The 16,737-nt window shown below is 44.8% G+C and overlaps 1 protein-coding gene across 2 annotated transcripts in view; it reads left to right on the top strand.

Moving 5' to 3' along the window:
- Positions 1–16,737, top strand: part of DOCK11 (dedicator of cytokinesis 11) — a 333,222-nt gene that overhangs the window by 281,504 nt on the left and 34,981 nt on the right. For both annotated transcript variants that reach the window (XM_040323688.1, XM_040323689.1), the window contains one exon: positions 6,990–7,136. In XM_040323688.1, coding sequence (XP_040179622.1) covers positions 6,990–7,136 — 147 coding nt within the window. The remainder of the gene's footprint in view (positions 1–6,989; positions 7,137–16,737) is intronic.

A 16,737-nucleotide genomic window follows, 5' to 3' on the forward strand; every position in this document is an offset into this window, starting at 1 on the left:
GAGGAAACTGTCGAGGATCTCATCGAGCCAAAAAGAGAGCATGTCTTCTTTTTCCTCGATGGCAATGGAGAAATTCCACGACAGCCTAACAAGGAACTCGACGAGCAAAACGATGTGTTTTGCCCGTCGAGTTTCTCGGTCGTGTGTACGAGGCCTGAGCCATTGCTGAGCCTCCCGGAGAGAGAAGTATATGAATGCAATGACGGGAGGAATGCTGTGATCTCTGTGGGAGATAATACATATCTGTAAATGTTACACAATACTTAGCATGAATACATGTAAAGCTGTGACTACTTAAAATATGTGTTTACTAAAAATAGGTTAAACATTCCTAGATACCATACATTTCTTCTTATGGTAAAAACACAAAATACGGTAAACCTGTAACACAAGGTAAAGTATGTAAATCTGCTAAATCTCAAAGTTCCTGGGTCAGTGCAGAACGTTTGATTTGCTTTTGTAGTGAAAGTGACACTATAGGTTTTATTTTATTTATTGTTTTAAATAACAAATATGTCATACATACCTCCATTGTGCAACTCGTTTTGCACAGAGTGGCCCTGAACGCCGTTTTCTGGGGTCCCCGGTGGCTCTCTTGGCTCCTCCCCCACATCAGATAACCCCCTCTGGGTTCATAGCCGCCGAATGCAGAACTCGGGCCAGTGCCCACGTCATTGTATTTGATTGACAGCAGCGGGAGCCAATGGCTGCGCTGCTATCAATCTATCCAATGAAGAACCGAGAACCCCGGCCAAAGATCCAGCGCGTTCTTGATGCAGGACTTTCCAGGGCTCAGGTAAGTAAAACAGGGGGCTGGGGGGCTGGTAATTGACAGATGTTTTTTCACCTTAATGCATCCTTTAATGTTTTCCAAAAAACAGGAGGGTTTAAAACCCCTTGAAGCCAAGTAGAGCTTAGAATTAGTTATTTGAATTCTAAGCCCAACAGATTACACCTACTATATGACTAAACTATAAAGTTTAAAGTGTAACTAAACCCAGAACCCTGTACATCAGAGGTCTCGAACTGGCGGCCCTCCAGCTATTGCAAAACTACAATTCCCATGAGGCATTGCAAGGCACAAGCATGACTCCCTCAGGCAGAGGCGTGATGGGACTTGTAGTTCCGCAACAACTGGAGGGCCACCAGTTTGAGACCCCTGCTGTACATGGTTAAGTGTATTTGCCTAGAAAGTGTACTTATTGTATACAAACGAATGTGTGTACTTTACTGTGCAAAGTGTTTACAATATGTCTGTTGTTCGTTTAACCACTTAAGACCCGGACCTTTAGGCAGCTAAAGGGCCCGGGCATTTTTTGCAATTCGGCACTGCGTCGCTTTAACTAACAAAATTGGCGTCCTTTTTTTCCCACAAATAGAGCTTTCTTTTGGTGGTATTTAATCACCTCTGCGGTTTTTATTTTTTGCGCTATAAACAAAAATGGAGCGACAATTTTGAAAAAAATTCAATATTTTTTACTTTTTTCTATAATAAATATCCCCCAAAAATATATAAAACATTTTTTTTTCATCAGTTTAGGCTGATACGTATTCTTCTACCTATTTTTGGTAAAAAAATCTCAATAAGCGTTTATCGATTGGTTTGCGCAAAATGTATAGCGTTTACAAAAAAAAGGGGATAGTTTTATTGCATTTTTATTATTTCTTTTTTTTTTTACTACTAATGGCTCCGGGGACCGATCGCGGGACTCCAGCGGCGATCGGGTCCGCGAGTCCCGTGGCCACGGTCATGGAGCTTCAGACCGGGTCGCGTGCACGCGCCCGCGACCCCACGGCTGGGCTTAAAGAGCCACGTACATGTACGTGGATGTGCCCAGCCGTGCCATTCTGCCGACGTATATCGGCGTGAATGGGTCCTTAAGTGGTTAATAAACGTTCGTCTGATTTTAAAAAAAAAACACAGAACCCTGCATTCACTATATCTGGTCTCCCACAGTACACAGAACATGGAAATGCAATAATTTTAATAAATATAAACGGCTAAATACCTTTTCTCATCAGCAGTATATAGCAGTCTTGTGACTTCTATCAGCTCCTGGTTAAAGCTTGGAGAAAGAGTATTCATACTGCATTGAGCTGTCCTATCAGGATCAAGGACCCCTAACCCTCTGTCTGGACAGTGCTGATTGGCCCTGTGCTGATCACTAGGGATGAGCCGAACACCCCCCTGTTCGGTTCGCACCAGAACCTGCGAACACACCAAATGTTCGTGTGAACTTTAGAACCCTGTTAAAGTCTATGGGACTCGAACGTTTGAAATCTAAAGTGCTAATTTTAAAGGCCAATATGCAAGTTATTGTCCTAAAAAGTGTTTGGGAACCCGGGTCCTGCACCAGGGGACATGTTTCAATGCAAAAAAAGTTTTAAATACGGCCGTTTTTTTGGGAGCAGTGAATTTAATAATGCTTAAAGTGAAACAATAAAAGTGAAATATTCCTTTAAATTTCGTACCTAGGGGGGGGGTATAAAGTAAGCATGTGAAATAGCGCATGTTTCCCGTACTTAGAACTGTCTCTGCACAAAGTGTCATTTCTGAAGGAAAAAAGTCATTTAAAACTGACTTGCGGCTATAATGAATTGTCGGCTCCCGGCAATTCAGAGAGAATTTATTCATAAAAAAAAAACAAAAAAACATGGGGTCCCCCAAATTCAATAACCAGGCCCTTCAGGTCTGGTATGAATATTAAGGGGAACCCCGCCATCAATTTAAAAAAAAATGACATGGGGTTCCCCCCAAATATCCATTCCAGACCCTTCAGGTCTGGTGTGGATTTTAAGGGGAACTCCACCCCAAATAAAAAAAAAAATGGCGTGGAGTTCCCCCAAAAATCCACACCAGACCCCTTATCTGAGCACGTAACCTGTCTGGCCGCAGAAAAGAGGGGGGGACAGAGAGCGGCCCCCCCTCTCCTGAACCGTACCAGGCCACATGCCCTCAACATGGGGTGATCTCCTCTCCGGTCCAGCGATGAGAAGATTGTCCGGGATCCAGAGCGCAGCATCGCCGGCTGCCTGTCTCCACCGGAGACAGCCCGGCGAATGACGCTGCTGATGCTATGACATTTCTTATATTGGTGAGGCGAGGCCACCCGTCACGTGACCCCGCCCCCTCTGACGCAAGGGGGAAGCCTGGGCTTCCCCAGTGACAGATTGTGCAGAGACAGTTCTAAGTACGGGAAACATGCGCTATTTCACATGCTTACTTTACACCCCCCCCCCCCCAGGTACGAAATTTAAAGGAATATTTTACTTTTATTGTTTCACTTTAAGCATTATTAAATTCACTGCTCCCGAAAAAACGGGAGCATTGATACATGTCCTCTGGGGCAGGACCCAGGTCCCCAAACACTTTTTAGGACAATAACTTGCATATTAGCATTTAAAATTAGCACTTTAGATTTCTTTTTTTAGTTTCACAACAGCTAGAGGTCCGCTTAATGCATATCCCTGGTATAGTGTATGGCCAGCATTAGATTGTAAGCTCCTTAAGGTCAGGGACTGATGTGAATGTATAATATGTATGTAAAGCACTGTGTATATTGACAGCACTATCTATATAAGTACCTGTAATAAATAAACAGAGAAATAAATTATAATTTTGTCACTAAATGATGTCTTCAGGGGCTTAGTATATGGATCTAGTGATAAAGGTTTTATCCCATCCAAAGCTCTTCAAACTCTTCAGTCTCCAGGACACAAACCAGAATTTGTTAAGACCTGAAAAAACAAGAAGATGAACAGTTCTTTCGAATGAGGGACAGTTGGGGTCTAAGAAATTCTTCCTGCTTTTGCGCTAAATATATAATATTATTACAATATAAAATCTGTTCCTGACCACTTCTTGTGCATGTGTTTTGAGTGAAAAAATCTGTCTCATATACGGTGCTAAATCTGGTGCAAAGGTGTTCCACTTGCCTGTCCTAGATTCCATGTGCAGGGGTCAGAATAACACAAAGAAATGCTTCCATATATTCTGTTAAATACAGTAGATGGAGCCTGATGTTAAATAGATGCAGGCTTGTATTTGGAGAACAGGCTAGCTGCTGTCCAAATGCTATAGACCACATTCAGAATACACTCTGTACCCCAGCCACAAAGTAAGTACACGGTGTTAGACCTTGCATTTGCAGGATTTGTGGTAGGAGCCAACAGCTAAGCACTCAGCTAACAATGGCAGAGAGAACAAGTCCTACAAATACATTTTCTCCACATACTTGTTTGATTCAGTGTCTTCAGTGCTAGGCGTCATCAGTAATAAATCTTGTGCTGTGCTGCCCTGCCCTCTTAGGAACAGTGTTGTGAGCTTACAATACAGGACTGCAAGTTAAACAAATGAAAAAACGAATTCTGAACTTCAAGTAATTATCTTGTGTAATAAAAGATACATGTATGGTAATAATAACCAAATGTTTATCCATGAACTCTTATTTATATAAATAATAATCATGGGAATATTTTGTTTTGTATTTTCTTTCTATTAAAGATCAGTCTTCTTCTACAGCAATCAGTGGAACAGAATGTTTATTTATGATAGGGTGATAATGTTTCTACAAACTTGATTGTAGAATACTAAGAGTGGCATGAATTTGTTTTACTTAAAGTGAAACTAAAGCTTTCTTTTACCATATGTCAAGAAGTTTGAACAATTACTCAAGTCAGTGTTATGGACTAATTAATTAATGGATATACAACAGTGCCTCCATCCTTCAGATTTGATAATTAGCATAAATTAAATTGGTAAATATAACCACACTGACTTGATTATTTTAATTTACTCTATATAGAGATTTTTAAGCACAATAAAATTGTATGAAAGCATGGACTATGGAACAAAGAGAAAAATAAATAAATTATTTAACAATCAAGTCACTAACAATTACATCTATCAGTCTGATTTATCGTATGACATTGACACCATTAATTAATATCCTGTAACTACAACAATAATTAATTCAGCTAACGATTTAGGCCTAGGAACTAGGGTGAATTTGATCATTTACTTTCTGCTCAAAAGGTATCACAATCACTGTATAGAGTACAACCATCACTGTACAGAGACCTTCACCTTAGATTCTTCTGCAGCAGAATGAAAGGGGTCAAGTCTATGCTACTAGCTGTGCTAATACAGTTTTATGTAATTAAACATTTTTCTTAAGTGAGGATGATCCCAGCTTTAAAAAAATGGATGGAATATAAAACCACCAAACGATCTTACAAAACTGTGACATTACATTCAATGGGAATCAGAAGTAAGGGAACAAATAAGTAATTATTAAATTATACTTTTCCAACAATATCATTTGTGATGGATTTGGAACCATACCCCGGGATTTGCAAGGCTGCTTATCTGATGACCTGTTGAGGATGTACAGAAGGTTTTCAGATAGGTCAGTCAATCAAACGTCTTAGATCAAGCAGCCAGATGTATGAGAAAGCGAAGATGATGATCGTTGGAGCATTCCCCTTTTAACTCTAAACTTTCCCTTTTTAGTCTTAAAATTCTCTTATCTAAGGACTAGCCTAGAGAGTGTAGTTTAGAATATTTACCTACATCTGATTGGAGGCACTTCTTATACATTAACCAAATGTTTGCTTAAGCGTTCACTATACCTACCCACCAGATGGCGCTCTATGACTAGGAATTGCTATTGACATCTTCTGGGAACAAAATTAGATCGGTTCAATTCAACTTTATATGGAATTATTCAACTTTATTTGGGAAATATTTTTCATCCTTGGGTAAATCTAAATATTTAAAATAAAAAAAATGCACTTAGCGCAATTTTTTTTTAAATTAAGTAAAAACAATACAAAAATATTATATCCCACAGATGCACTTAATCACTCCAAAATACAAGTGCCCACAACCAATTTTGTTGTGCTCTGCCTTTAAAACTCTAATCAAAATGTTCAACACAATAATAAAGTGGAATAAATTACTGGGTAAATACATTAACACCTTCAGTGACAATGTGAATATAAAGTCCCAGGGGCGGAGCCTGTGCTGACATCATGGCGCACGCTGGAGCCAAAATCAGCAGCGCTGTACATTTTTTGACACACTCGTGTATGCAAATATATTGAAGGTAGATACACACATATTTTTACACTATGAGAGGCTGTTATGTGTTTTCTTTGCTATCTTAACATCCATGAAGCAAATTAGGTTATTTACCAAGTCTCCGTATTGATGTGCCCTGTAGCAGCAGCAGTGTTCATGTATTCTAAGGTGCATTTAAACCACCTATAATCTGGGGTCTTCCCATTTGGTAAGACGCTACATGTGGAATGGTGAGGGAACTCACTGTGGATATCATAAGTGTTAATGTATTCACACAGTAATTTGTTCCACTCTGTTATTCATGTGTTGAACGTATGAACTTTTGATTAGAGCTTTAACAGCACAGCGCAAAAACATTTGCATTACATCTAAATATGTTATCCCTATGTATGTGCAATCCCCTCTTTGAATAATTATTTATGATGTTAGTCTGATGTATTTTTCCTAAGCAAATGTTACAAACAGACCTTCAGGCTGTCAATAATTCACCTAGTGACCATAGACTTTGTTAACATTTCCCAATACTAGACAATGCAAGAAGCTGATATTATTATATAAAAAGTCTTGAATAGGGAAAGTTTTTTTGTGGGATTTTTGTTAAAAATATATATAGCGCAAAAAGTTAGCAGAGTATCATTTTTATCGCATCAAAAGTAGCATTAATCGGAGTAGGTGATGATATGAAGTTATTGTCCCGACATGTTTCATCTCTAAAGGCTTTCTCAATCTCCTGGGTAACCTTGACAGGAATATGGGAAGTTTTTTTAAAGGTGAACTAACCCTTTTAGATAAAAAAACCTTCTAATTTTACAACTCCTTTAAAGCTTATATTGCCTCTGAAGGTTTGATTAAGACAGTGTCACAGAATTAACTGTGCCTATAATTGTTTTCTTTCTTTTCTCTACAGGCTTTCTTTGAGGATGAAGATGGTAAAGAATATATCTACAAGGAGCCAAAGCTCACAGGCCTTTCTGAGATATCTTTACGTCTTCTGAATCTGTATGGTGAAAAATTTGGAGCAGACAACGTGAAAATTATCCAAGATTCTAACAAGGTAATTTGCACATGCAAACACTTTGGAGAATTTCCATGCTTTCTGTTTTCCTTTGTGTCTATTGCAGTTGTCAGTATAGACTGGGGGTACAGGGGTGCGTTTACAGCGCTGCTTCACTCAGCACTGCAAAACCAGAGCAAAACATTCTATTAGGGAACAGGAGCATTAAATATATGATTTAAAGGCAAAGGCACCTACAAATCATGTCTGATAACACAATAATAGGGATTGTATATCTAGTGGTAAAGATATTCAGATACTCAGATCCTCCATCCTCAGGCCAAGGAGACTTTTGACTGCACTTGATCAGTAGTAAGTAATGATCCTGGTGCTCATCACTTTAAATAATAAAAAATAACTTCCTATTCCCGATTGATCAGAGATGTATCAAGCACAGTTGGATCCAATTTGCATTACGAATGGTGGATGTTTAACCAGTTTCGATACAGAGACATTTTTCGTCATTTCAGCTATGGGCCTACTGATCTGAGAATAACTTTTTTTATATTACCCATGTTTTTTGTGCCAAATAAGGCTTTTTAGTGGCATTATTTATTGCAGTTATTTACTTTGTCAAAGTTGTTAAATTAGATATAACATGAAAATTTCAGTCTGATAGTTGTCCCGGTTATTATAAAATATATATTTTTTTCAAACAAATGGCAATTAAAAAATTCACACTACAAAACATGAATAAACGAAAAAGAAAATGGAATTTCATATGAATAGGAAAAATAAAAGAAGAAGTAGAAGCTTTGTTATGTTTAGGGGTAACAATGCATTAAAGCGGGGGTTCACCCTATAAACCCAAAAAAAATTTTTTTTTTCTTCTACCATAAAATCAGGCATTGTAGCGCGAGCTACAGTATGCCTGTCCCGATTTTTTTATCCCCGTACTCACCGTGTACTCGTACATCGAAGATACCGACTCCCCTCGGGGAATGGGCGTGCCTATGGAGACGGAGGATGATTGACGGCCGGCTCTGGCGCGTCACGCTTCTCCGGAAATAGCCGAAATAGGCTTGGCTCTTCACGGCGCCTGCGCATAGCCTGTGCGCAGGCGCCGTGAAGAGCCGAGACCTACTCCGGCTGTCTTCGGGGAGAGTGACGTGCCAGGGCCGGCCGTCAATCATCCTCCCTCTCCATAGGCACGCCCATTCCCCGCGGGAGCCGAAATCTATAATGTACGAGTACACAGTGAGTACGGGGGTAAAAAAATCGGGACAGGCATACTGTAGCTCGCGCTACAATGCCTGTCTCGATGGTAAAATCGTGTCACTGAGGGTGAACCACCGCTTTAAATAGGACATGTGGCATTAAGTGTAAAGTGTGTTGTCAAAACTAAATGTATAAGTAGACTTATATGCAAATACCAAATGTGTATAAACAATTGATAAAAAATGACAAAAAAATCCTGAAAAAAAAAAAAAAATTTGAGTGCAAAAAACTTAATTAGGTAATTTCAAAATTACAGTTGTTAATAACAAAAAATTGTGTATAAAAAAAAATTGTCCATCTGTGAATCAACTGCTAGATCCAATAAAAAAGTCCATCCAAAACAATACAAGAGTAAAGGTTCAGTGCAAACATCTCCAAAAATATTTAATGACCATGTTAAGGAATAAATATATGGCAGCTTTCCAGATCCAAAGATCCTAAAAGGATCTATATGCACGTGTCTCCACAATGGGAAATCAGCTGTTAATGATCACTTGCTGGAATTCAGGCTGAACACCGACTCGCCCTGCTGCTGAAGAAATTCCAACAGGAACTGTGTGTGTGTGTCCCCACCAGGGTAATTCAGCTAGTTATGATCAGTCGCTGGGATTCACATTAGACATCGGCTTGAAGTGCTCAAAAATAAGCATGTTGGAGAGGTAGAAAAAAAGCTCATGTGCATTAACTTTTTAAACAGATAAAAGTTTCATAAAAAGTGGCACTTACAAAAAAAAAACATAAAATAGCACAATAGTGTTAGCATGACTGGCTGCAGTACGAACTGTGCTCTAAAACCCAGCCTTTCTTAACCAGGGTTCCATTGAACTATAGGGTTCCTCCAGTAGCAATAATCAACTTCAGCTTGTCAGATGAGTGACCACTGGTAGCAATGATCTTTTTGGCCATCTGTATAGAGGGATTCTTCCAAATGACCATCACACCAATGTACCTTAATAAAACTGGAGCACTCGGAATATGGTGCAGCTGTGCATGGTAGCCAATCGGCTGCTAACTCCCACTTGTTCAATTAAGCTTTGACAATAAAACCTGGAAGTAAATTGTTTTTTTATGCAGAGCTGCACCAGATTTTGCACCCTCTGGTTTAGTAAATCCCCCCTTATGAGTTTTAGCTATACTAATCATTAGCAGCGGTTCCCTAAAAATTAATTCAGGGGATTCTCCATGTTAAAAAGTTTGAGAAAGACTGGTCTAGTCTTTTTTTTTTTATCAAAAATGAAGAGCCCAGTGCATGTAATAATAATAATAAAAAAAAACTGAAAAAAAAACTTTCCTGCAACACTTATCTTTATTTGGAGGTGTCCCCCACTTCTTCACTGGGCTGAATAACAGTCAAGGTCATTCAACACAGTTCGTGTGATCCCAGGCTGTAAAGGACCTCATTACTCTGGCCTGAGTTCATAGGTGAATACAGCAAAGTTTTTATTGATGTGCGCCATTTGACGTACCCATTATGTCACATAACTGCACTGAAGTTACCCTGAAAACGGTATGTATATTGACTACAAGGTAAAGGTGGAGGATGCTCCAAGGGGGTCAGGGCTATGAATAGAAAGGGGGGTAGAGGGGACCAATGTTTCTTCCATGCACACTGGGCTTAAAAAAAAGTCTGTTCTTTTTGGAGTAAAAATTGTTCATATAGAGCATTTTTTGTACAAAGTTTAGACGAGTTTAGGAGAGTTTTAAGTTTTTTCTGCCAGTGAGCTCCAATCAGAAACGCGAATGAGTTTTTTCTGCCTCTTAACGTTGATCCCAAAATATGCCTGTAAACGTCATAATGTATATGGACACATAGGAGAACATTGAGTTGCTTCCACAGGCAGAACACAAAACTCCTTTAGATGCAACGTTTTTTATGTCAGTGCGCATGGAACCTAAATGTTGGCAGGTTGCTTTATTGTAGAAAATAACACGCTGGTCAGCTATTGCTCCAACAGTTCTCAGTGGCAGGAAACTTAAGCTGGATATACACTGACTACATTATACTCTCTGACAACACTGACAAGCCCTACCGCTCGACATTCTTCTTTATAAAAATCGACAGACCAGGCACATAATCTTCAGCTGAATAGAGGTGGATGCTGGATGTCGGAATACAATAACCTCAGAAGGAGATTTTGTCCATCTGTGTTGTTTAGTGTAAATAAAGATATGTACTTGGGGCCAAATTCCCAAAAACGTAGCCTAACTTAAATTTCAGCAGTTAAGTTACACTGACTTAAAATTTCTACCTAAGTGCCTGATCCACAAAGCACTTACCTAGAAATTACACGCCGTGTAACTTAAGTGCCTCCGTCGCAAGGCGGTCCTCCTCTCCGGGGGGCGTTTAAAATTTAAATGAGGCGCGCTCCCGCGCCGGCCGTACTGCGCATGCGTGTGACGTAATTTTCCCGACGTGCAGCGCGCGAATGTAATTTACACCGGGCTTTGTGGATTGCGACGGGACACTAAAGTTGCGACGGGTGAAAAAAAATATACGCGCCGGGAAAACAAAAAAGAAAAAGTGTCAGCGTCGCTCGGCATGCATTCCTGAGAGGGAGAACTCCATGCCAATTTTCAAAGAAAAAACCGGCATGGGTTCCCCCCCCAGGAGCATACCAGGCCCTTAGGTCTGGTATGGGTTGTAAGGAGACCCCCCCTACGCCGAAAATTCGACGTAGGGGGTCCCCCTACAATCCATACCAGTGGGTAGGTACCAAGTGGGTAGGTACCCACTTGGTGGGTGCACGTGGGTAGGCACCCACCACGTGGGTACCTACCGGAGCATGATGGGACGGTGATGCCTATATAAATGGGATGCAAGGCGCGCTTCCATCATTGCAGTGAGAAGAGGCGACGTGTCAACATCGGAAGAAGGGAGAAGAAGAACATGACGTCACAGAAGACCGCGCTGGCTGCCTGTTAGTAATTGAGCTAACACACGAAGATAGCAGGCAGCCAGCGCTGAAGAAGAAGGCACCGGACAGCTGCAGAAGAACCGGGGTGCGCCGAGTCAACAGCGGAGAGCGGCGAAGATAGAAGAAGACCCCCGGAGAGCGGAGAAGACCCCCGGAGAGCGGAGAAGACCCCCCCTCCGGAGAGCGGAAGAAGAAACCCCCCCGGAGAGCGGAGAAGACCCCCGGAGAGTGGAAGAAGAAGCCCCCCCTGGTATTAGAGCTAATAAAAAAGACAGGGGGGCCTCCGGAGCAGACTAATAAATTATTTTAAAAACCCTTGTGTTGTGTGTTTAATAACTTTAACTTTTTGCCTCCAGGTGAATGGGTAGGGGTACGATGTACCCCATATCCATTCACTTAGGGTGGGGGGCCGGTATCTGGGGGCCCCCTTATTAAAGGGGACTCCCAGATTCCGATAAGCCCCGCCCGCATACCCCGACAACCAACGGCAAGGGTTGTCGGGAAGAGGTCCTGTCCTCATCAACATGGGGACAGGGTGCTCTGGGGTGGGGGGGCCCGCAGTGCGCCCCCCTGCCCCAGAGCACCCAACCCCCCCATGTTGAGGGCATGCGGCCTGGCACGGCTCAGGAGGGGGGGGCGCTCGCTCGTCCCCACTCCCTTTCCTGACCGGCCGGGTAGCGTGCTTTGGATACGGGTCTGGTATGGATTGTAGGGGGACCCCCTACGTCGAATTTTCGGCGTAGGGGGGGTCTCCTTACAACCCATACCAGACCTAAGGGCCTGGTATGCTCCCGGGGGGGGAACCCATGCCGGTTTTGATTTTACAAATTGCCGTGGAGTTCTCCCTCGGGAATGCATACCAAATGCCGTCGCTTGAATGGGCTTTTACAAGGTGTGACTAATTTTCCACATTGTAAAACCAGCCCTAGTTTTGCGCAAGCAAATCGGAACTTACGCAGAAATCACAATGCTGAAAAGCGTTGTGGATCTGCTTAAGTCCTCATTTGCATACTCAAAGCGGCATTTCAATGAGAAATGCCCCCAGCGGCGGATGCGGTACTGCATCCTAAGATCTGACCGTGTAAGTGTCTTACACATGTCAGATTTTCTGCCTAACTTTGGAAAAAGCCTTTTGAGGATCGTTTCCAAAGTTAGGCACAGACTGAACAGCAGTTCCGCCTGCGTATCTCTTTTGGGAATTTGGCCCTTGATTTTCAATTTTTTTTTCCAGCATGCAGGCAATAGTGTATGGCTAGCTTAAAACTACCTGCACATAGCAATAAAAGCAAATGTATCTGTGTTATAAATAGAATAGAAAATTCTAGAAATAGAATGTTACAGATACCTGGATTTATTATTAAGAATTGGACTGTAATGTGGTTGTACAGTATGGACAAATGCGGACCTTAGATGTGCTACTGTATGTCCATGTGTGTGTCTATGTGTAAATGTCCTTGGTAGAAATTCAAATATTGATCAGTTTTTAACCCATATATAAACCTAAGCTACACCTGAGGCCTCGTACACACGACAGAGTTTCTCGGCAGAATTCGGCGAGAAACTCGGTCAGAGCCGGATTCTGCCGAGAAACTCTGTCGTCTGTACACTTTTGGCCCGATGGAGCCGCCGAGGAACTCGTCGAGAAAATAGAGAACATGTTCTCTATTTCTCTTTCGTTCATAGACGGACACAGCATCCTTTGACCTTAGGGTTATGCTTCTTCCTACCAGGAGATTTAGGCAGAATTCTACAGCACTTAAGGTGTTAAAAACTTTCCTTCATGCCGCTCCTCCCAGGGGGCGTGGCTCCCCCAGGCATAACCCCCACTCTGCTTTAGCAGCCTCAGTTTGTTTCTGCCTAACCGTCAGGAGAGTCAGGCTCTCTCTGGAGTCCTGGACTCTGGAGTTTTTTCTTGCAAATTTTTTTGCATTTTGCGAGTTTTTTCCTCGCTTTTTTATTTTATTTTTATTTTTGAATCCTGCGATTCTTCTATCAACAGCCGACTGGGTGACAGGCTGGGTCCTCGACCCTTGTAGTCCCCCCAGGTTCGGCCTTCGAGCGTGTGCCGGCCCTCAGCTCCGCTTTGGGACGTCCACGACAGGCCCCATTGCTCCAGGGGCGGCCGGGGAACTTCGGTTCTAGGGCACACATATGACCGGTCTCTATGGCCTTGTCACAGTGTGTCTGGCTGACAGCCATGCCGTTCGCGGACGTTGGTTCTGTCTGGGATACCTCCAGCCAGGTAGTCGCAGGACAGGTAAGTAGTGGCCCCTTACTCAGGTAAGTGGTCTGGCTGGAATGTTTTCCCTTGGGAGGTCGACTGAGGGTTTTCCCCTGCTTTCCTCTCTCCCTTATTCCTCTCCCTCCTTTCCCCTTTGGGTGACGGCTGTGCAGGGGGTTTTTTCCCTGGGGCTCATATTTTTTTTTTTTTCACTCGGGTATGGCTGGGGCTGTTCTGTGTCACTGCAGGGGACTGTGGTGGACATTCTGGGCATTTTTGTGTGTGCTGTGTGCTGTTTTGGTGTACTGTCATTTTTGGGTACACTGTCTTTTTAAAACTGCGCAACGGCGGCCATTTTGACGGAGCCGCGCTTGTATTATTCGGCGGCCATTTTCTTGTGGCCGGCGCCATTTTCAGCACTAGTTCGGCCTCTAGTGGCCGTTTCGGCGGGGAAAAAAGACCGCGAATCATCTGAGGGGACAGACGCAGCGCTGCAGCTTCTCCTCAGCACACACTTGCCTTCACAGACCGCGCTGTACCAGGGGGTGGTGAGTCTCAGGGGGCCCCATACTGTGCTCTAGCGGCCGGGAGGTGACCTGTGGGGGACTTTTTTCCTGCCCTTGGCAGTAGGGGTGAAATGGCAACAGCAATATGGAGCCTGAATCAGGCCCCTCATTTCTTACAATGCCGGAATTAACCCTTAAGCGCCCCTCCCCCTGCCACATCTGTTGAATCGGTGTCGGCTGTCCTGGAGTCTTTTCTCACCAGGTTTGAAGCAGCCAGTGCTCGGTTGGGGGGTAAAAAAGCGCCCCCCCCCGGAGGCTGTTTCTGGGGATATCTCTGACGCAGAATCTGATGCTTCTGGTTCTGTCATGTCAGAGGATGCGGGCTTAACCCACATGGACAGCGAGGATGACTCTGCTGCGGAGTCTGCTGATAAGGAATTTGTTGGAGCTCTTATTACTGCGGTGCGTGAGGCTCTTCATTTAGAGGATTTGGCGGAGACACCAGCGGTGTCAGTCCTTTTGGATTCCGCAAACCACCGCGTACCGCTAAGGTATTCCCCTGTGTTCCTTATTTAGACAATATGTTGTATAAGGAATGGGATACACCGCAAAAGGCTTTTACGGTTCCTAAAAGCTTTGCTACCGTTACCCCCTGGAGGAGGACTTTTTTAAAAAAGTGGGTCACTCCTCCGTCGGTGGACCCTCCTGTGTCCAGACTGAGTAAGGCTACTACGTTGCCTGTGGAGGGGGCTCCTGCTTTCAAGGACCCCGCTAATAGGAGAGTGGAGGCCGTGGCCCGCTCCCTGTTCTCGGTGGTGGGTTCGGTGGTAAGGCCGGCTCTGGCCGGAGCCCTGGTAGCTCAGACGCTGACTGAAAGGGCGAAGCTCCTGCTGCAGGACCTGGAGGTCCAGGGGGCTTCCGAGTCCTCTAGGGACCTGGCTGAACAGTTGATTCAGGGTCAGAAGTTTCTCTGCGAGGCGGATATGGATTAGATTCCTTTGCTTTCCAGGGCTTCTGTCTACGCAGTGGTTCTGCGCCGCCTTATATGGCTGAAGTGCTGGTCGGCTGACCAGTACTCAAAAAAGGCCTTGGTAGATTTGCCCTTTAAGGGCGGACGGCTTTTGGGGGCATCCCTGGATGACATCATTAAGGATGCCACTGGAGGTAAGAGCACCTTGCTCCCTCAGTCGGGGAAGGGTAGGGAACCTCGCCGCAAGCAAGGTCCTACTTTTACTACCCCCTAAACGGTTTTTTTTTCGTGCGCCAGCGCGGCTGGAAAAGGTCCGCAGGGTGCAAAAGCCCTTGCTGCCGGGCGTAAGCGCCCCTGGTTCAAAAAACCGAACAAGCCTGCGGACAAGCCTGCTTCCGCATGAAGGTCTGCCCCCGCCCGGGTCTCGGGTGGGGGGACGGCTTCACGACTTCGTGGATCGGTGGAATTCTCTTCTATCCGACCGTTGGGTTTGCGAGGTGGTCGCCTCGGGGTACAAGATAGAGTTCCTTTCTTGTCCCCCAAACAGATTTTTTTCCATCCAACCTCCAGCTTCCTCCGGATCGTCGGCTAGCCCTGTCCGGGGCTGTCCAGGATCTTCTGGACAGGGGGGTGGTTGTGCCGGTCCCCTCGCTGGAACGGTTTCGGGGGTTCTACTCCAATCTGTTCGTGGTCCCCAAGAAGGGAGGGGTTCGCCCTATCCTGGACCTAAAGGCCCTCAACTCCTTTGTCAAGGTGCAGCGATTCAGGATGGAGTCGGTCCGTTCTATCATGGCGTCCCTCCACCAGGGGGACTTCATGGCGTCCTTAGACATCATGGACGCATACCTGCATGTTCCCGTTTGCACAAGCCACCAAAGGTATCTGCGCTTTGCGATCGGGGAGGACCACTATCAATTCGTGGCCCCCCCGTTCGGGCTGGCGTCGGCACCACGGGTGTTCACCAAGGTGCTCGCCCCGATCCTGGCCTTGCTACGGCAGCGAGGGATCGCTATCGTGGGATACCTGGACGACCTTCTCCTGAGAGCTTCTTCAGGCTCAGAGTTAGAGGAGGACGTGTCCATCACGTGTCGGACTCTGCAGGAGTTCGGCTGGTTTCTGAATCTCAGAAAATCAGTGTTGGTTCCGTCCCAGAGGCTGGAACCCCTGGGGCTGGTTTTGGATTCGGGGGAGACAAAAGTGTTCCTCCCATCGCAAAACCTGCTGACCCTGCAATCTGCAGTGAGACAGTTGTTGACCCAGAAGTGGTCATCTCTTCGCTTCTGCATGCGGGTTCTGGGTCTGATGGTGGCCTCCTTCGAGGCAGTTCTGTATGCCCAATCCACACCAGGGTACTACAGAAGGAGATTCTGTCACGATGGGACAGGGTCCCATCTTCTCTGGATCACCAGATTCGGTTGAGCCATCTGGCCAAGTCTTCCCTGGCATGGTGGCTGACGTCTCTGGTGCTTCGGTCCGGGAAGTCTTTTCTTCCGTGCCGCTGGACAGTGGTCACGACGGATGCCAGCCTCTTCGGCTGGGGGGGCGTCTGGGGCACCCAGTCAGCCCAGGGGCGCTGGACTCGGGAGGAGTCCCGCCTGCCGATCAAGCTGTGCCTTGTCAGGTGGTCGCTGGAGCTACAGGGCCGTCCTGTCAGGATCCAGTCCGACAACGCCACGGCCGTGGCGTACATCAATCATCAGGGCGGCACAAGGAGCTCGGCCGCGGCGACGGAGGTCGCTCACATACTTCGGTGGGCCGAAAGGTCCGTTCC

The sequence above is a fragment of the Rana temporaria genome, chromosome 9, assembly GCF_905171775.1.
Source record: "Rana temporaria chromosome 9, aRanTem1.1, whole genome shotgun sequence".
NCBI lineage: Eukaryota > Metazoa > Chordata > Amphibia > Anura > Ranidae > Rana > Rana temporaria.